This window comes from Parasteatoda tepidariorum, chromosome 9 (assembly GCF_043381705.1).
Source record: "Parasteatoda tepidariorum isolate YZ-2023 chromosome 9, CAS_Ptep_4.0, whole genome shotgun sequence".
Taxonomy (NCBI): Eukaryota; Metazoa; Arthropoda; class Arachnida; order Araneae; family Theridiidae; genus Parasteatoda; species Parasteatoda tepidariorum.
The window spans coordinates 54,543,999-54,567,120 of NC_092212.1; the positions used below are offsets into that span (position 1 = coordinate 54,543,999).

The 23,122-nt window shown below is 27.6% G+C and overlaps 1 protein-coding gene across 2 annotated transcripts; it reads right to left on the bottom strand.

Annotated features, from left to right (window-relative positions):
- Nucleotides 1-1,579: 1,579 nt before the first annotated feature.
- On the bottom strand, nt 1,580-22,932 carry LOC107455549 (E3 ubiquitin-protein ligase parkin). 2 transcript variants are annotated; one of them, XM_016073154.4, is made up of 10 exons: nt 22,355-22,932; nt 19,408-19,534; nt 16,908-17,032; nt 13,847-14,046; nt 12,605-12,741; nt 9,628-9,689; nt 7,788-7,934; nt 5,493-5,573; nt 3,139-3,259; nt 1,580-1,969 (listed from the first exon to the last, which is right to left on the bottom strand). In XM_016073154.4, exons 1-10 carry the CDS (start codon nt 22,613-22,615, stop codon nt 1,860-1,862), a joined length of 1,371 nt encoding a protein of 456 aa, XP_015928640.2. In that variant the 5' UTR covers nt 22,616-22,932; the 3' UTR covers nt 1,580-1,859. The 2 variants fall into 2 exon arrangements, with proteins under 2 accessions (XP_015928640.2, XP_015928641.2); XM_016073155.4 differs by having other exon boundaries at nt 21,293-22,932.
- Between the last annotated feature and the right edge of the window lie 190 nt (nt 22,933-23,122).

The following is a 23,122-nucleotide window of genomic DNA, read 5'->3' on the forward strand; positions in this document are numbered from 1 at the left end:
TATAACAGAATTGCCTGCCATTCACAAGAAAACGTGAGGGGATATCCTCATTAGCACTACATATATACTTAAATGGCGAGCAGTTGCAATAAGTGGGAAATTTGAAGGCTGTCATCTCTGATAACCTTGATAATACTGATACTACAGCCCTCCGGGAATTATTAAACGTTACGTTACATCGTGTAATCCAAATCATATATAAACATAGTTGATAATATAGGCTATAGTTGATAATATGGGCTATATACAGTTGATACTTTTACTAAAAAGTAGTGGCTTTGTTTTGATGGGACAATTTTTCCACCTCCTTTTGTAAATATTATATTTTCTCCCTGACTGGGTGAGGCAATTAGTTAGTTGCTCCTTGTAAATATGTGCATATAGATAAGACGTTCTTAAAATATATATGTTTCATTTTCATTGCTTTGCTTTCCTGTTAAATTATTGCACAAAATTCAGTTTGCCCTTATGTGCTTCTTATAGTCACAGCCGTTGATCTGCTGCTTGATTAAACTTTTGAACCAAAATCAGATTATTGAAGGGTGTTTAATCACATTTAATAATAATTATTTTAAAAAAATTCATTTTAAAACCTGTAAAATAAGAGGGCTTTTGTAAGGCAAATGCTCTCGAAAAATAAATATTTGATCCCCGGATATTTGCAACAAATAATATACATTCAGATAACTGTGAAGTTTAAACAAAAACAAAATCTAGTAGGTAGGCTGAGAATACGACTTGTTTTAAATATAACATAAGCCGAAAGGGATCTGACGTTTCATGAAGAGAGAGAATAAAGTTCTCAAACAAGAAAAATATGAATGATAATTAATTATACCCTTTGAATATAAATTTACAAAAATACTTATAACCTAATGAATGCACTTTATTGTGATTTTCAATTATGGAGCAATAGATGCTTATAATAATAAATTGGAAGTAATCCATATTCCATGAATTTTTTGGCCATAGATCATGATCATCTAGAACAGGAGGGGAGGAGGGTTGGTAACCTGAGGCTTGCAAAATGCAAGTAGCTAAGTATAATCATAGTACTTGTGGCTCTAGAGTAGTTTAATAGTAGTCAAAACTTAGCTATACTGTTGCCATTGCCCTACAAATTTTGTTGATCCCACACATCAAAATGTGCAACAGATTGCTTGCATATAATCCTAGCTTGCTATCCATGTGAGCAGTTATTTTCAGATATAACCATCATTAAAAACAAATATAGAAGTGGGCTTAGTGATAAAAACCTCAAAAGTTACATGAAGTTAAAAACGGTTTGAAGTGATTTTCTTAGAAGTGATTATTTTCTTTTCTTAAAAAAAATACTGTTATCAGTTCCTACAGCTTTAAACAAATAATGTCCAATTTGAAAAAAAAAATGTTAGTTTAAAAACAAATTTTTATAAAAAGTTTTATTTTTATTGCACTAGTTCATATTATCAATAAATAATATTTCTTTATTCCTACCAATTTAAGTTCACATTTTTGCAAAGGCAAATAAACAGATTTTTTGAAAAAAATAAATGTTTAAGAATAAAGTTTCACCAATTAAATTATGAATTCCACTATATCAGAAAAAAATCTTTTATTTTTGAAATAAAATCAATGATTTCAAAATAAAGAGATGGTTGTTTAAATTCAGTTTCATTACAGTTTATACATAAAAACTGAGCAATGCATCTAGGAAATAAAATAAATAAAATCTTGCATTTTAAGATATCACAGTTTTCAAAAACTACTTGTATTTCACATGAAATACAAAAACTTAACAAAAATTATATGGCCACCAATTTTAAAATTGCTTCCTATAGGCACTTGTTTAAAAGGAAAAATACAGTCCATTTGAGTAATTAACCAAACCAATGATTGCCCATACATTCACGAGTCCATTCTGTTTGGCAAACCCAACACCAATGATATCCGCATTGAGATCGTGTACAAACCATATGCATACAGCCACCTATGAAAGAAAATTTTATGCATTTTTCAAAATTAGAGAAAAGTAAAGTAAAATTAGAGAAAAGGTAAAGTAATATACAAGTATTTAACTTTGTGTATTTGCTTATAAAGATAAGCTTATGACAATGACAAGTCCATTTGTTATTATGAATTATCATTATAACGAACTTTTACTGTGTGTATTTATAACGCAAGCCTCAAAACCTAAGGTTTGTGTTATGGACTTCTGTTTTATGGAATTTTGAGTGATATAGATTATTTCACCTTTCTTTTAACTTACCAACTAAATATGGCAATATTAGACTGAGACAGATCAATCTTAAATTCTTTAAAATAATTGTTAGATACAAATACTTAAATACACAAAACATGCACTTACGTATTCATTATTTACAGAAGCAATTCAATTTAATCATTAGAACAAATTATAAACAAACTAATCAATTTGGGTTTGCTTAGCTTTTGAAATTTTAACCTCTTAGCAGATAATTAAACAAATGATGTAAAAAGTTAATTGTTCTTACTTAGTTATAGAATTTTATTAATTGAAAATTTAATAGTTTATACTCTAAAAGCTAGTGCGGTTCATGGAAAATTGCAGTTTGTAGGATTGAGCTTAATATTTGCGTTTAAATATAAATATATTAAAAGGGAAACCCCACATTATGGACACTCCAACGAAATGGATGAATCACAAACATATTTTAATTCCCCAGGAATCTTATTGAACTATTATTAGACCCTCTCCACAAAGCAGACAATGATTTATACCCTAAAACATTACTTTCAAAATATTCAAACCAAACACCACTTTTTCTAAATTCGAAAAAAAAAAAATTTCCAATTTTTAATTTCAAAAAATGAATCTTTTCAGCTATCTTTAAAGCACGTAAATTTTTGTTTCAATTTAACACATTTTTATCTTCTTTCCTGACTGTTTGGTTATTTTAATTAAGCTCCGTGACATTTCCAAATTTATGAAATTCACTGACTTTTTCGGTTCTCCCTAATTTCCCTGCTGTGTGGCCACCTTGTTTTAGAATCATCAGTAATCTAACAATAAATCAGTGGGTGGCGAAACTAATGTGGCTACTGATTTTCGGTAAAGGCCGAAAAAAGTTTAAGAATCCTTGGTTTACATAATAGCAAGTAAGTTTAAAGCATACATACCATCTCTTTCAGTGGGAGTGCGACATTTTGGACATGGCTTTGTAGTGACCTTAATTGTTTTCTTACTGTCTTCATCCCACTTTGAGCTAGACGCTCTCTCGTCTATTATTGTATAGTTTATCTGAAAAAGAAACATGCCAAATTGCTTTCTTATATTATATTTATAAAAATCAGGGAAATGTAATAGGAAATTAAATTGAATAGAACAAAAGAAATATAAATGCAAAACAAGACTTTTTCATGAAACACCCAACATGCAATTGTGTGGGAACTTTTCTCAGAATAATTGTTTAAGAAAACAAATATGTAACAAAAGAATTAATAATTACTCATTTATAGAATGTATAAAATAAGTTATTAAAAAAGAATTTAAATTTAAGGATTAATATGAATGATTTAGAAAACAAAAGAGACATCCACTTATTGTGAAGCTAATATTCAAACATAAAAAAGGATTTTGTCGAAAATGTATAGAATAAATGAGATAAAGTGGCAAAACAGTTTGAGATTTTGTTGGTAATATATCATAAATATTTACAAATTATTTTTAGTTTACGTGTTATAATTTTTTTAGAAGTAGAGTTCTTTAATTACATAAAATATTAACTGTAATAATTTAAACTAGTTCACATTAATGACACAATGATACATTTATATTTTTAACAAAACTGATTCATATTCAATGTAACTGCATAATATGCTATTAAATTGCACAAGTTCTTTTTTTGTGAACTTCATTAGATATTTTGCAAAGCATTACAGTTCCTCCTAACTCTAATGTTAACACTAGTTGAACTTCACAGTGCATCAATGAAAAATTCTCTACAAAGTGTCACTAAGAAGTATAATGTATGGTTAATGTAAGTACATCAATAATAATTAAACTAATTTATATTCAGTGTCAATATATAATATACTAATTGCAATAGTTCCTTTTTTATGATTTTTATTAGAGATTTCGAAAAGCATTAAAGTTTCCACTAACTATAACGTTAATGCTATTTTAACTTAACAGTGCATGCGTGAAAAATTTCCTGCAAATTGCAGTGTCATAAAGGAACTTGAACATAACGTTAGTATTACAGTGAATGAAAATAAAACACGCAAACATTCTCTACTTTTTAGGTTTTTGACAGCTATCCATATTCCCTAAGTCAACTTTATTTCATTTGTTTGATTAGATTTTGTGATTAAAAAAATTAGGTAATTTAAATTGTCATCTAAAAATGTCAAGATTAGAGATGAATGTAAAATCTTACACTGGATGATACTATTATAAGGTTTTTCAATTAGGTAATATTCAATTTTAATTCCAATTTTATTATTCCAAAAATATATACATAATTTCCTAAGAAATAAAAAATATAATATGAATTTGAGAGATATTTTTAAAAAACTTTGTAAAATCACAAGAAAATTTTAAAAATAATGGTTCTTTTCCTAAATTCAGGAATAAGTTGTTCTGATTTTAGGCTGATTTAGGACTGATTTTACAGGGTTCCCACTCTATGATGAGATTGAAATTCAAGGACTTTCCAGGACTTTTCAAGGACCTCAACAAAATTTTCAAGGACCTTAATCTAAGACCAATTTTAAAAATTATTCTCTTCTATTTTACTAGAAGCAACAATGCTTGTTGTGGCAATAATTAATTTCAAATATAATACCTAAATGCTTTGCCTATATAGAGAGAAGAGAGTATATGTATTATGGNGAGATGAATGTAAAATCTTACACTGGATGATACTATTACAGGGTTTTTCAATTAGGTAATATTCAATTTTAATTCCAATTTTATTATTCCAAAAATATATACATAATTTCCTAAGAAATAAAAATATATCAATTTGAAAGATATTTTTAAAAAACTTAGGAAAATCACATGAGAATTTCAAAAATAATGGTTCTTTTCCTGGTATAAGTTGTTGTAAAGCTTGAACATAGTGGAAAGCTGATAGTGGATTTTAGGTTTTTCTGTAACAGCAAAACTAATTGTTCTATTACATTGCATATGATGACTGATTTTAGGATCTGAGTCATTTAAACATTTAATAAAATAAAATTTTTTATAAAAACTGGAAACCTATTATAAATAATTTTACTTCTTGTCTGCAAGTTTATTTCTTTCATTTTTTTTTTGACTTGATGTATAATTTGAGGGAGATTTAGATTTATATAACTTTGTTTAACTGTCAATTATATAACAAAAACTACATATAATTATATAACAAAAATTATATATAATTATACTGTAAAATTTATAGCCAGTTGAATATCAATAAAATTTAGAAAAATATAATGAGACTAATTTTTGTACCATAAAAATAGTCAAAGTAATAATTAAATATTTTTACCCTATCACTGACTGAAATTCCTTCAGGAGGTTCACAAGGCCCAACATGATAACCTTGCATACATTCTTTACAAAATACAAACTATGGAGAGAAATAAAAAGATTAAACAATTGAGTTGACAACAAATTTTTCAAGCTATATTGGTCATAGAGCCAACTGTAATGCAGTTTATATTTTAAAATTAAAACAAATTTTTACATTCATAGAGGCTTAACCCTTTGACACAGGTGGGGGGGGGGTGTCTCTTTTATATATTTTGTTTTCTGATGCTCTAATTGTGAGCAAAAATATATTTTGGTTATTTTTAACCATAAAAAATGTAAAATAGTTACTAAAATAATCTGTTAGATTATCGGAATTATATTTACACCAAAATATAAAATTTTAAAAAAATAGATTGAAAAAAAAGTTTTTCATTTATATTCAAAAATATATCAAGAATTTATTTCACAAATTAAAGAAATTTCGATGATGAATAACAGTTTCTCTTAAATCTAAATAGCTGTAAATAAGTTCAAATTTGAAAAATTATAGTTTGGAGTGAGCTGTGTTTGCAAGATTTCACATTTAACTTGGAAAAAGACACAGGTGTTTCATGCAGTATTTCATAAACATAAATTATTGAAATACTAAATATAACATATTTCACTTATTTAGATCTAAATTAATACAAAGAAAAATTACAAATTATGAAAATATGTTTAATAAAAATTCTGCAGAGTTAAGGTTCTTGCAGTTAATGAAATACTAAGAAACATAACATTTTCTTAAAAACAAATTATATATTAGCTAAAAGTAAAGCTCACATCCATAGAATAGACAGATTACTGATATAAATTTCATCTATAGAGAAAAAAGTGAAAATAAAAAACATTAATTAAAAACTTAAATTCATTTGGAACTAAATATTCATTAACTAAAAAAATACGACATTTTTCACTAAATATATGTTGTTTTTTAAAAACAAAAAGAAATTTTTTTAATCAAAAATATTGGAATGAAAAGTTCTTTTCTTACATTTCATAAAAATTAAAAGTTTCTAGAAATCTTTAAAAGAATGCACAGGATAAAGCTATTATAAATAAAATTTAAGAAAAAATGTCAAGCAAGAGATTAAAAATGCCCAGTATAAATATAATAGTAAAATTTGTAACATTTGAGTTGCAATAATAATATAAAAGAGAATAATCAACAAATTTGAAAACAATCAAAAATTATAATTTTAAAAATTATAATTATTAATTAAATATTAATAATCAAAAATTATAATTGTCATTAAAACTTCTTTCCGTTTCCTTAAAATAAACAATGGTGGTTACAAAAAGCCATAAAATCCTGTGAGAAATTCTCAGTTTTTGCTATTAGCTTTATATATTTAAATATGTAAGAGAGTACAAATTTGAATACAGTAGATCTATATAACGCAATTCTCCATAAATCATATTAACATAATAGAAATTGCAGTTATGAAATTTATGTAACTAGGTAGGGACTAATAACTTTTTACATTATTCGTTAAAATGAAAAGTAACAATTTTAAAACTTATGCAAACCAAAATTGATAAAAATTGTTTATTAGTTCTAGTGCTTCAGAAAATTTCACATTTTTTTCTGTAAATACTAAATAAGTGGATCTTTTTGTGTTTTCAATTATTTGCATCTGAAAACTATTTTAGGATTGATCTGTTTCAGACTAATATTGCCATGTTTAGAAGGTAGTTTAAAGATCTTTTACTGTACTACTGATGATGCACTCAAGTGTAAAATAACTTCATATAATTATCATTCTAAACACACCATGCATTAAAGTACAAGGTGTGATTTTCATTTATGAATTAATCTGAAAATGTACACAAATGAAAAAAGAATGTCCATATTATTAGAACAAAATTTTGCAGAAATAGGAGCAGATGCTTAATGCATCACTTTAACTAAACCCTACTGATTGGAGGCTGAAGCTGTGTAATTTCCAAACCAACGGCATGATAATGGCAAAATTGGTCAGCATCACACAAAATCTACCTTTATTTTCCAGACAAGCTAGTACCCATCAATCTGAAGCTGGATGGGCCTCAATATGCCACTCTGAGATCAAATCTCAGTTCTTCACAACAGCTCAAAGCATTACCAAATGACAAATTTCAGCTCATTGATCAAACCATCATTCTATTTTATAGAATTTAAAGCAAATTTTGAAGAAAAAAGAATTGAGATGATGTTTGTTTTAAGTAAAAAAATATATCATTTGATCGAAATTGATTCACTGTTTGATTTAAAACTATGTATATAACTTACTCCACATCCTCCTGCATTTTGAGAGCAAACAACTCGTGTACAGTGAGTGTCCGGTAAAATACCAGCACCACAATTTGGCTGAGGACAGAGCACTCCACCATCTTGCAGAAGGCATTCTTCAGCACCAAATCTTTGATATCTGGAGTACTGAAATATTGTAAGCACAGTCAAGTCAAACATAATTTTAATATAAAGAAATAATACTAGAGTTAAATAAAGGGCAAGAATTCCGCTTACACCCTTTAACATGCAAAACATGTAAAAGAAATAGCATGTAGACAAAATTATAACCAAACTTTAAATCTGAACGGGAAAAAAAATCTTTTTTTTTACCCCTTTTCTTGTTTGAAATTTTTTAGTTTGTAAATCAATACAGAAAATACTTATCAACTTGCATATTAATACATGGATGAAAAGGCAATGAATTTATATTTTAAATGGGAACTCTCTTTTTCTACAGGGGACCTAGAAACTTGTCAGTCTTGGGTCCTTAGAACCCATAATTTCCAAAGCAATGTGAAATCACTAAAAAAGTACAATCTTTACTGCATGGTGAATTGAAATTCTAGGTGCTTATGAATACTAAAACTTCGTTAAAATGAAATCTACAGTACAAAATGAAATCTTTAATACTTAAGAGGGACTGAGATAAGAATGGTCAAGTGAAAGAAGCTTTTCAAAGAAGAAGCTGAACAAAAGCTAAAGATAGGAAAAAATTTTAGTTTGTAAATAAAATATATTTCAATACTGAAACAATAAAAAGTGTTTCCCTGTGTCCCTATTGTCTTATGAAGAATACATATAGAAATATAGTCAATGTATGATGCTCGCAAGATTTTGATGATAGAGACATTAAATTTATGACTCATATTCTAATACCTTGATTACTTGATTTTTTTTATAGCAGATCTAATATGTTAGGTTCTTTAAGGCTACTTTTAATAGTGTGCCAAGTCTGGTTAATATATCCCAGTTTGCACGAACTAAGTACATGATATGAAGTTAATAACCTCAAAAAAACTTAAATAGTAAGATATAACTGTCAATGGAAAAACTTTAGTCTTAAAAATTAAGGCGATTAAAGTTTAAATGTTTCATGTGCTCAAAACAAACATGCCCATTATCAAGACTTACCAACAAGTGAAAAATGAAAATAAGAACAGATTTGAAAAAATGCAACATTACTAATGAAAAAGAAAATAAAGATGAAAACAAATAGAAACCGCAGTAGCCAAGCGGAGCAATAGTGGCTGAGAAAGACAAATTTGGGCATTTTTTGTATTTTTTATATCTTTGCATAAATTTTTCTCTTTTAAAATAAACATTAAACGAAAATTAATGAGGATATATTAAAGCATATATTTTTATAAAGCATTACAAAAATTTAAAATCCTTTTAACTTCCTGCATTATATTGTATTGAAAAGGAATTATATCACAATTAAAAAAAATATTTCACATAACAAAACTTGAATCTATAACTTCCTTATTATAATGCAAACATATTTATTCAAAAAACAAATAAAAGTGTATCACCAGCAAGTAAAATTTGTGTTGGAGTAATGTAAAAGATATGTAACATAAATTTATATGCAAATGGTACATAAAATCTCGTGTTAATACTAATATCAAGTATACACAAGTAAATATATATAAATCAAATATATAAAATACAAGTTTAAAAAGCTGCACCAATAAATATCTGTATTTACATTTATACTCAATCATTCAAACATTTATGCTAACATAAAGCTATAAACATAGTTAGAAACAATAAAATAACATACAACTAAAAAAATTATATCATAGTCTACTTTGTTTTAAAAATAAATGCAATATACTTCTTCTTCTCCAAGCAATTTGAAATGATGTGGTTCTTTAATCAATGAATCTGAACAGCCAGCTAGGAAAAAGAATTTAAATCAGATGAGAAAGAATTATTTAAATTATATGGATATAAATACACTCCGCACAAAAGCAAAATGGTTGAGAGAAACAAAAGAACAGCACTGTACAGTTGACATTTGATATAAGGACCCCTGTGGTTCAAAGAAAATAAAAGTTATATTGTGAGTTTACTATATTGTAAGCACACAAAACTAAAGTAAATATTCCTTTAACAAATATTATACTTATTTTGACAAAAACATTACTCTACTATCCATTTTTTTTTCAAAATGTTTAATTTACGTTCGTACTAGAGATTATTATAAGAATACTAAAGAATAAAGAGCATAAAGTTCATTAACTATAATAAGTATAGAAACTTAAAAAATGACTTAAATTTAGAAATAACTTGTTCATAACTAGATAAATTAGTTATATTTCAAAAAAAACTATAATGATTATAAATAGTTTAAAATAAATTTAGCAATTTAAATCTTTAGAAAAATCAGTGATTCTGTTTATGTGCTAATGAGTGTCAAATAGGACTGGGCAATATGAGAAATTTTATATCGTGATGCATCGTCAGTTTTGCATCGCGATATAGCGATGTATCGCGATATAGTATTTGTGAAATTCATTTACTTGTAAGGCGCAGAAAGTCTGATTTCTATCAAAACTTCATACTCAGATTAATTTAAACCAATTTATGAATTTGATGCATATGTTTTTCTTAAGAAAGATATTAATGTTATATTTTCTAAAAATGATAGCGCGAAAAACGAAAGATTTCTTACTCTAAAAATAAATAATAGAAAAATAAATAAAATTGAAATTTATCAATATATTTACCTAACAATATAGAAAGAAAATTTAAAAAATAGGTTCGTTAAAAATTATTTGTATGCTTAAAACAAAGTGCTAAATAAATTAAACAAAAAAAAAAAAACACTTCTGAAACAACACTATTTTCTATCATTATTATTTCACATAAATAATAAAGTTAAATTGAATAATTACCGAATTCTGAACAAAAAAACAAAGTAAAGTTTAATTTTTTTAAAATAAAAACAAAAGAATTATGATATTCGATAATATATTCAACTGACAATATTGAAAGAAAATTAAAAAACACGATTATACTCTAATAAAACTAAGTGCTAAATGATTTTAAAAAAAGAAGACGCAATCGCAAACATTACTAGTTTTTTTGAATAAACAAAGTTGATTGACTTATGTCCAAAAAGGAAAAATAAGTTTTGTTATAATTTTATTTGTAAAAATGAAAACACCTAAAGATTTATAAATTAAAAATCAGTAATAAAAACCCATTAAATTATTATTTTATCCAAAAAATTTTTAATAAATTAAAATAAAGTAAAAAATAGCCTAACAAATTTAATTACTTTTTAATTTAATTCNTTGAAATGATGTGGTTCTTTAATCAATGAATCTGAACAGCCAGCTAGGAAAAAGAATTTAAATCAGATGAGAAAGAATTATTTAAATTATATGGATATAAATACACTCTGCACAAAAGCAAAATAGTTGAGTGAAACAAAATAAAAGTGCTGTACAGTTGACAATTGACAAAACGACCCCTGTGGTTCAAAGAAAATAAAAGTTATATCATGAGGTCACTATATTGTAAGTACACAAAACTAAAGCAAATATTCCTTTAATAAATATTATACTTATTTTGACAAAAACATTACTCTATTATCCATTTTTTTCGAAATGTTTAATTTAGGTTCGTACTAGAGATAGAGAGTATTATAAGAACACTAAAGAATGAAGAGCCTAAAGTTCAGAAACTGTATTAAGTACAGAAATTTATATAAATAACTTAAATTCAGAAATAACTTGTACATAACTATATAAATTGGTTATATTTCAAAATAACAATAATGAGTAGAAATAATTTAAAATGAAATATAGCAATTTAAATCTTAAGAAAAATCAGTGATTCTGTTTATGTGATAATGAGTGTCAAATACTCCAAACATAGACAGGATACGAAGAAAAAAAAATTATAACGCATCCCCTGAAAAACTTACATTTCCACCACAAAATACAAATTTTGACCAGCACCACTATTTTGTTTTGGTCTGGGCAATACTAACCTAAGATAGAAAAAAAAAAAAAAATTTTCACCTCTGTATTAACATCAAAAGGATAAACAATTATATATCAAACTATGTCATTCTTTTCCACGCTGTAAATGTTTGAGTAGTTGTATGTAATGAAAAAAAATCTTGTTTTTCAAATAGACTTCTTTTCTAGTTTTGTCTACCAATAGATGGAATAGTTTGTTGATATAATAGATAATTTTGGTTTTGTCTATCATTAAATGTGCATATTAATTAGATGGATAAAGAGATAGGAAGTTTATCATCTGCTCAATATTTCAGTTCATTTTTTTCTTAAATCTTGGAAATTGCAACCCCATTTCTGTAATTTTTGAAGTATTGTTCAAAATGTGAATTTATTTTATTTCCCATAAAATTTTGTAATTTATGATGATATAGAAGGTTTTAATACTTAGTAAATCGAAGACATTTAACGAATTAAAACGTAATATATTTACTCTTCTGTGTCTTTAAAATAGTCTTACTGTGTTTAATTTGGACCTGCTCTTTGATAAAATTATTCGACTCAGAAATTTGAAAGTCCTGGATCCTGAGAACTCTTACTTTTCAAAATCTAGCAAAATCACTGGAAATCACTAAAAGAAAAAAATAGGACTAGAAATATTTTTTAAAGTAGGGATAGCAGAATCAATTTACTAGAGCATGACTAAACATGCAACATTTTTATAAAACCTTGCAATTTTTAAGAATCAGGCAAACTGTTAACTAGGCATCAAGTATGCAAATTCAGATGCCACTCAACAAATAACCCCATTTTATTCTAAACTATATAAAAATTATTTACCTGGGCAATCAATAGAATATCCAATAGTAGAATCTTGAATAAATCTCCTTTCACCCAAACGTGATAAACAATAAAGCCGAAAACAATCCACACAAATTACATGGCCACTAGTGCAAGGAAATACTAATACAATTTCCCTAAAAAAATCATAATAGGATTTTATAAAAATCAATCTGAAATTATTGAGCATTGTAAAAAGGAAATGTATCAAATTTTTATTTGGCATCACTTTAGCTTTTAAGTAATTATTTTATATTTTTAAAAATAGAATAACTTAATTATTTTTAAAAATAATAGAAATCTAGTTTAAACATTGTCAAACATATTTTGGAAGAAATAAATCATAGCATAAGTAATTATAAAGTTTGAACTATCGATATTATAAAATTTAATCGAGCAACTATAAACTAAAGGATAACAGCAGCTCAGTGATTTCTTAAGACTTGGGAAACTACAGGTGCTCAGGACCCAGAACATTTATATTTTTGAGTTCTTTATTTACTAAAAGAGACTCTCTGCTTAAAATAATATAAATCGCTTATCTTAATATTCTTTTTTGACAGAACTCTGACTAAATATTCTTCAGTGACAGCAGCCTCAACTGAATTTCCCATAATTGTTTAAAATTTGTCATCAAATATTCTGCTTTTTGCATTAGTTTTTAACTTTTTTGTTCAATGGCAGTAAAAATTGTTTTTATTTTTATTTCATTTATGTTAATTTCAAAGTTCAATTTTGTCTACTTAAATCTACTAAAGCAACAGCTTTTTGTGGAGAATTTCATGTCCCTCAATGATTTTTGGCATAATTGATGCTCTATAGCACACAAGCAGAATCATTGCAGCTGCTATTAATCTATGGCAAATTGGAACATCTACTGCATAGTTTTCTGTCTTTTTTTATCAGCTAAATTTGGCAGATATAATAAAGTTGTCTTTGAACCATTTAAACTTAGCAATCAGAATACTATTTTGTGAGAAATTTTACTACTGTGAGGGAATCAGAAAGACTAGACAGAATTATGTCACATAAATATTTGAAATTCATAAAATTAGCCAAAATGAATAAGTTAAAGCCTTTTTAGATACTATTCTTTAAATAAAAAATACTATTATGACATGCATTAAAGACATTAATATTTATAGTGAGTAACTTTGGATACTAAATATGCTTGGTTAATATAGCAACAAAATTAGTGTCATAAAAGGCTGAAAATTTCTCTCTCTAAAAGTTCGAACTTACCTGGTATCTGTACAGGCAATACATGGAACACTTTTGAAGTTGTTTTTTATGAGATATAAAGGAACAGCTTGATCGTGAGGTATCGAAACATGGCTTGTACATTTGAAATAAAACTCTGCATGTGTACCTTCACACTTTTCATATTGACACACACCGTTAATTTTACCTGGAACTAATACATCTTCCCAACAAGTTGGATCCTATAAGGTTTAATAAAGCTTACACAAAGACAAAATAAAATACATATGAGAAATATCATTGATTATTATTTGACCATGGAATTACTGTCAAAACTAATTCATTCAATGCTCCTATATGTTCATTAAAAGATAGAGTCCTGAAATAAGGCCAACTGCAAGCACATTTCTAATATAATTTTCTTTTTTTGATAACCATTGTTTCTCTCTTTATAAAACTATATACAGCCAAATATTACAATATCGAATTTTAATTCCTTTCTAATAATGAAAATTTATTATAATGGCATAAAAAAATTTAACAGTCAAATATAATATAACCTAGAATCCAAATTTGGAAAGCTTGGATTTCAGAAAATTCTGGATTTTAGGTACTTTATTTACGTTAATAGAAAAACTGAAGTTAAAAGCCTAAAATTATTTAAAAAATATGTAATTCCATCATAAACCCAAATGGTTTTGCACTTGTTTTTGACAGTTATTCTATAAATTTCTGAAAAAAAATCTTGATTTTTTTTAAAATTCATTATTACGATCCCCCAAATATGAAGACCCGACATTGGGTAATCTTCTTATTATCTCCTTTTGGGATGATAAAATCGTAACTTTACACAGTTTTGCCATTTGTTTTCTCAACAGTAATTATGATGCATTTCTGCTTTTTAAAATACCAATGTTTGTAATAGAACAAGATTACAACACATAAATTTTGAATCAGGCATTTAAGTAATCCCTATTTGATGCACTCAATTTCATCAATAATTCATATGGTTTTTTTCATCAATTATAAAGAATTATTTGGATTTGTATTTTGTTTTTAAAATCACGATATTTACAACACATAATTATGACACATGCATTTTGAATCACGCATTTAAAAAGTGTATTTTCTACAAGGCATTATATTCACGAAGATTTCATTGTAAATTGAATAAATATATCAAAACTTATCCTTTTTCCAGCAGTCCTTTATCCTTTTTCCTTCAGACTTTTTTTAAAACATGATGTTTTTACGAGCACAATATTACAGCAATAGCATTGAGTAAATAAGCTCGATTAAGACAATTTCATTGTAAATTTTTGCGGTTCTATCAATTTTTTATATTTTTTATTTATTTATAATTGTTATTATGGATTTTAAGATCTTCAATGTTGATTTTTTTTTTCAATGGGATGTTTTTTAAACATGCAAATTCCTGCTTCTTTCTTCTAATTTAAAATTGATTAAATAAATTTTTTCTCCTTTGTCAGGAGTTGAAAAAAAAGTCTGTATTTTAGAGATTTTGGGTTTTTAGAGGTTAAACTGTATTTACTCTAGAATAGGTTTAGATTGAACTTATCTACTATGCATTATTGCAGGATTGATCCAGACAAATCCTACAATACGTAATTTCAATTCTCTTACAATAATTAAAAGTTGTTATACTGACATTAACATTTTTTATATTATCAGATGACTGTTTTACTATAAATTAAATTAAATTTCTCTACAATGTATTATAGTAGAATTGGCAAAGACAAATACTACAATATCAAGTTTCAATTCCTTTACAATAATTAAAATTTATTGCACAGACTAAAATTTATTACGCTAACCAGATAATTACTTTACAGTGGAATTAGATTAAATTTCTCTACAATGGATTATTATAGGATTGACCCAGTCAATTCTTACAATATTGAATTTTAACTTCTTTACAATAATTAAAATTTATTATAGTACTTACATAATTTATTTTTTTACTGTAACCAGATAATCAGTTTACAATGGAATTAGATTGAATTTCTCTAAAATGGATTATTGCAGGATTGGTCCAGTCAAAACATACAATATAAAATTTCAATTCCTTCTTAATAATTAAATTTTTTATGAATGTCGAGTAATTATTTTACAGTAACCAGATAATTACTCTACACTGGAATTAGCCTGCCAAAGCACTTTCTACCTTCCTTGAATTCTACATTGAAAAACTGTTAAATTTTTTAAAAAAATATCAAAAAAATAATTTAATAAATCTATTTGACTATTTAAAAATTAACAAGGTATTTAAATCTAGGTGTTACTTGCTTAAAGGTCGATAAATAATTCATTATTTTCTTTTACCAATTCATCATGGTGCAATAGTGCAATAGTTCAAAAGGTGCAATAGTAAAAGGGGCAGAATTGTTAGCATATACAAGGATATTGCTCCTTTTTTTTTATTTTGAAATAATATAGAATTTTAACTGAATAGAAAATAAACTATTAACGGAAAACAGAACTAAAATAAACAACTAAGAAACTTTATAACATGCTGATTAAATTTTCTATTCTTGCTAGTTATTCAAATTGTGCATTAAAAGAATACAATAGTTTTTGAATCACCTCTGATCCTGATTAATCATGCATCTTCAAGAAAAAGAAAATACAAAAGATCCCAATGAAAACAAATATCTAATTTTAATAAATAACATCAAAGTTTTTTAAACTTGTTGATTGGCAAAACGTTACAAAAAAGAACATTTAATGTTTCCTCATTGGAAGTTATAGCAAAAATTAACCGAAGAACTAAATCAAAATTTAACTAAAACTAAACTCTCTAAACTCAGTGGCCCAACAGCCCATAGAGGGCCAAAGCCTACTGTGCCCATCTCAGTTTTCTTGACCTTGGGTTCTGGGGTGCAGGAGCAGATGTTCCGGTTAGGTGGTTAGCCGAATGTGAGACCCCCAGTGTTTAGTTCCTAAGCATGTACTCACTTATCAACCCACTGAAGGGATGAAAGGCTGAGTTAACCTTGACCGGCCCGAGGATCGAACCCAGGACCTGTGGCATGGGAGCGCCACAAAATTTAACACAGAAGATTTAAAATAAAAGCAAACAAACCTGATTAACAATTAGAGTTCCTTCTTTACAAGAAGAGCACCTTACTCTCAATTTTCCCGGGTGCATGCTTTTGCATGGATCATTGCAATAAACATAAAAGTGGCTCTTTGGAGATGTTTTCTTATCTATACAATAAAACATGAATTTAAAATTATTGTGATAAATATGTAGTATATGCACTTTTTAAAAAATATTTTATTAAATATTTATTATGCAAATACTTAAATAATATACACATGAAAGATATTTTAAGCATCTTTTATTATAAAAAAAAAAATATATTTTTAGATCTTCAATAGATATACTTAGACTATACTGAAAAAAACTCACTTAAAATTTAAATTAAAATAAAAAAATTCTGATATTCAATACATACGCTTTAGCTATAGTGATAGATCAAATAAGATTTTACTGAAATCATAGGCACAGCAAGGGCCCAATTTATGACAAAATAAAATTAATTTAAATTTCACAATCACAATTATTTTCTAAATTTCACATGTAAGAATAAAATTCTTAAATGTTCTAAATACCAGCAAAAAGACAAAATATTTTTATCTGCTTCTTGTTTTTAACTTTTAGACATTTAAATCAGTGATAATATGTGGAAATATTTCTTTATTTGTCTGAATATTCAGATTATATATTTTAATATTATTGAGGAGGACCATAGACCCCCCCCCCTACAGGACTGAAATAAAAAGTTAATATGCGTGTTGTTACCATATCTCACTCATCAAACTCTAGAGCATCTTTCCCCAATTTTTTTCAAACATACAACCCTATGTGATCAACCTTCTTTTGGCAGAATCCTGACTTTATAAATAAAATTTATCAGCAAGTGAACATATTAAGAAAAGAAAAAAAAGGTTACACATAACATATTTAATGAAAATATTTAATGTGAAGAATGAAATTTTTATTTTTAGTGTATGCATAAGCTGAAAACGAATAATATTTTTGAAATTTGTTAAATTGAAAACAAATATGAGCTGTAATAAACAATGAGAAGAGTTATCAACAAAAACTTCTTCCATCAACATGACAGCCTAATACAGGCCAGAGCCGCCCCAACAGGTTTCCATCGGGCCTGGTTAGATGCTAGGCTTCTCCACCTATTAATGCCCATGGTTTTAAGATTTTTTTTCCACAGAATCAATTCATCTGGTGTTTGGTCTTTTTCGGTTACCAGTAAACTTTCCAAAGGTCAACTTCATAACTGGAATCATAATTTCTATAAATGTGACCCAGCCATCTTATTCTATAGGATTTAAAAACTGGAACTATGCTTGGTTGCTTAAATTTTCTGAATAATCCACAATGGTGCTTTCTTTCACAGCACCAAAGGTGGCTATGAGTATTTTTCTTTCAAATTATAGTAGTTTATTTTCATCAGTTTTATTTAAAGGCTAGCATTCACTGATATAAAGAAATACAGGTTTAATTAGAGCATTATATAAGTTAATTTTAGTTTTAATGGAAATAAGCCTTGGTTACAGATCAGGGAAATATATTTTCTCCTTGTTGAATTTGTTTTGTATTGAAAAATTGATTTATGATTATGATATGATTTATTAGAAGTTATTTTTATACTTTATTTGTTATTAGAAAAAATACAATTTATTTAAATCTTGCAATTTCCTTTTTGCTGGCATTTAATTATATGATTTCACAAAAATAAATGAAATATTAAACGATGGATTTACTGGGTAAAAAAAGTCCTAATTCTCAGAACCCCGGTGGCAATTCCACAAAACCTTAAGGTTCTGAAAAACACTTTTTAGGAACCGTTGTACTAGAGTTATGAGGAAGTAAACTTTGGGAGGCATATAATTTGTGTGTGATTTAAATGCAAGTCAGTTTTACTCAAAAGCGAAGACTTCCACAAAGTACCTGATTCAAGTTGAGATCAAGTTGGAACACAAATGCTGGAACAGGAGAAAAGCAGCTTGACAACTACTTTTTTTTCCCTAGCTAGTGTTTATAATACCAACATATAATTTCAAAAAACTGATTTTAAAAAAATTGATTTCCTGAAACTTTTGCAATTAGTAACTTATATAAAAATGTCCGACATATAAAAATATCAATTTTGAATTTTTTGTCACTTATGTTGATTTTTTTTATTCCACCGCAGTGTTGTATCAATGATAACATAACTCATATTTTATCATTGATATTTTAACATGTGGTTTATCATTGTTAAAATATCATACCTTTCTAAGCAAACAACAATAAAATCTTTGCTTTGGTTAGCATTTCTTATACACAGTGTTATCAACTATCAAAAAATTAAATTATTTTATGATAGTTGTGAAAAAAGGCTTCATTTCTTTGTTCTAATGTTGATAACGTGTGATTTTCAAATGCTTAAAATTTTATCATATTTCCAATTTTTTCTTTAGATCTCCCCTTTCAAGTTTGAATTAGTAAGGTTTGATTGTTTTGCTTTTCTGTGTACTGTGTCTAAAACACATAAATTATATTATCAATGATTTACCTTCTGTAAAATCATCAGAACAAAATGGAGTTTGATTCAATGGGCATTTATTTTCTACTGATATATCCATTAATTTTTTGGTGTGTGGAACAGCATGAATGATACTTTGTTCACCAACATCACAGTCCTATAATAATGTAGAAAAAGTAACAAAATGTCACAAAAACAACAGCATTAGGCAGGGCTTGCAAGATTTAAATCACTTGATTTACATCAACTACAATTTTTTTAAGAAAATCATTGATTTAAGCCAATTGATTTTTTGTAAAAATGAATCTTCAGTCCAAAACATTTATAAGCTAATATTTATAAATATATTCTTTAGGATACATAATTTAGGATTTATTACATAATTTTACATGACAAAATGCAAAAATTGAGAGAATTGGTCGAATAGTTCCTGAGAAATGGAATTTTTAAAAAAGTAGTATAGTTAAAATGGATTTTTCAGGAACTATTCTACTGATTTCGGTGAAATTTTGTAATAAAAATTCTTTTTAGAATCTGATTTTATTAATAATGAAGGTTTTATCCAAAAATAATAATAATAATTTCAAGAAAATGTATGTAGATTATTATATTTCATAATAGACTGATAAAGAAATAAAATTAGAGAATAAAAGCTGCTTGAAATTTTTCACATCAGACGTCTGTAAAATAATATGTCTATAAGAACCATATTTCAACTATACCCTAGTCAGTGCTTGGTTTAGTTCAATACAAATGCTATTAAAGCTTATTAAATATGTAGTTATTGACTATATCAATAAAGAAAAAGAATTGTTCGATACAGAAAATTTTTTAAATAATTTCTTCTCCTTTAATTTATTCTGATCGAAACAGATTTACTCTTCATTGGATCTATCTAACTGATAAATTGCTTTCCTGTCTGTAAAATGTTAGGATGTTTAACTTGAGCAAACAAAACTATGGTTTTATTTTTTTCAGTGATTAGTTTGTCTAAATTGCTTTTGAAATATTTCAGTTACAAATATTTTCTGCTCTAGCTATATAATTAATTTTAAATAATATTAAATATTATCGATATATTTAATCAGATAATTTGGTGGGTAAATATAAAAAGTAAAATAAAAAATAATAATCTTATTTCAATATAAAGCTGATTCGATATATTTAAAATAAATCCGATTTTATATTTTAGAAAAGTCATGATTTTTGTCTTCCCTGGTATGATGATACAAAAAGAATAGTAGGTAGTAATAGTGAGAAAAATAGTGCATGATACATAGGCAAGATTATGATGATGAGAAAGGAATAAATAAATGATGCTAAAAGCATAATAAAATAATGAATAAAATAGCAGTTAGAGAAGCTTAAAAATACTTCTCTATTTTCAATGACAAAAGTTTGAAAAATCAAAAGAAACGAGAACACAAAAAGGAAGGAAAGTCCTATAAAAAATAACTTTAGTATTTGTCCTCAAGCTTGGCAACAGAAGTAGTGCGTGAAACATCTCAACAGAGAATATGGCAGCCAGCTATAACAAATTCACTACAACAATTTTCAAAGTTCAGCTCAGAGAACTATTGACTACTACAGAGTTTAGCTCAGATACAAGACAATGGGGTGTAGACTGAACTAAACACTCAAATCCCATGAGGAGTCAAATCTGAGCTACCACTTTACAATGTTTTAAGTCAGGAATGATAATCTGAAATATTTTTTTACTTCTGGGAATAGACATAAAAATAATATAGCTCCTTTTGTATCATTTACTAACAGTTATATATTTTTCTGAAACTTGTTGAAAGTTACTTCCAAACAATACTAAATTTATAAAACATTATACTTATTGAACAAAAAAATTTCAACATTTTAAAGTAAATGTAAACACAAACTATATATTTAATAAAAACCTATATACCATACATGACGCTGAGTGGTAGCCTTCCGCGCACCCGGTCCACAGGTCCTGGGTTCAATCCTCGGGCCAAGGTTGACTCAGCCTTTCATCCCTTCAGTGGGTCGATAAATGAGTACCAAGCACGCTTGGGAACTAAACACTGGGGTTTCCGCGTTCGGCTGACCATCTCCTGCACTCCAGAGCCCAAGGTCAAGAAAACTGAGATGGGCACAGTAGACCTTGGCCTTTTAGTCCTGCTTCTGAGTTTAGTATAGTTTTAGTTTTATATATCATACATATTAGGGTTTTGATTTTGACGCCCGGTGGCTGAGCGGTAGTGCCTCACGCTGTCGTGTCACAGGTACCTGGTTCAATCCTCGGGCTGAGCAAGGTTGACATCCCTTCAGTGGGTCGATAAACAAGTACCAAGCATGCTTGGGAACTAAACACTGGGGGTTTCGCGTTCGGCTGACCACCTAACCGGAACCTCTGCTCCTGCACCCCAGGGACCAAAGGTCAAGAAAACTGAGATGGGCACAGTAGGCTCTGGCCCTCTATGAGCTGTTGCGCCGCTGAGTTTAGGGTTTTGATTTTAGTCAGAGTTGATTTATTTATTGTTGGACAAAAATCCTAGCGAAAAAAATCAAATTTTATAACCCTTACCAATAAAAGGAGCAGAAGTTCTGATCAAATGGTTAGCTAATTGCGGGAACTTCTAGAGTTTAGTCCCCAAGCATGCTTGGTACCTTTTTTATTGACCCACTGAAGGAAAGAAAGACAAAGTCAATCTTGTCTCAGAGGGTAGAACCCTAGACCTGTGACATGATATGGTGAAGATCGAGCACTCAGTTACTGGGCAGTGGCCCAGAAGAACCATAAAAAATAATAAAAAAATCATCACAAAAAGGGACAAACCAGAAGGGTATAATTAGTAGCCACCCAAAAACAAACCTCTACATATATTTTTTCTCCAAAATTTTGGGGATATTTCCGTATCGTGATCTATATCTATACAGACGTTATATGTGCATGAACATATGTGCTTTTGTACCACAAAGGTTATTAATAGAGGTTTTTCATTACCTGAAATTCGACATCATCATGAAGTTCTTTGCCCGAAAATATTATCCTAATATCCTCAGCTTTCAGACATAATTTAGATGCTACATTTGCTTTTAAATCACCCACAGTCCAATTATTTTCCACATTAACAGGGACCATCGTATCAGCTCCACATTTTACGAATATTTTTAGGTAATTTTTTTGAGTGTCAATCACTCTTTGGCTGATAAATATATTCATTATTGACCTAATAAAACCGATCACTATTTCATAGAAATTCATTCAAAAGCTATAATTTTTGTATGCATTTAAATATTTTTAAAATAATAAAGTATAGAAAAAATCTAGTCTTATTACTAAAATCTTCCGTGATTTAAATTAATTTAAAAAATAAAGGGTATACTACTAGTAAAACCAATTCATTCATATTATAATGTTGCATTAGATCAGAATTTTGGTAATAAATATTAAATCATTAATTGGTTGTTAGTAATAACGTAAGTAATAGAATAAAACTGGAACTAAAATTTTTCTTGAGCCCACAGCGTTACCAAGGCTGAACTTGATCTTAACCAAAATATAAACACAAACATTACGTCAGAGGTCGAAGTCGAAGTAGGAAATGCTATAACTTTAAAAAAAAATAATAATTTCAAGGGTCGTTTCCTTTCAACGTGATTTTTTCTAATGCAAAAAAAAAAAAAAAAATTCATGCGAAGGAGAACATGATTGGCGTTCTTCTCAAGGATAGAAACGATTATCCAATCAGATTAACAGTCGCCTGCCAAA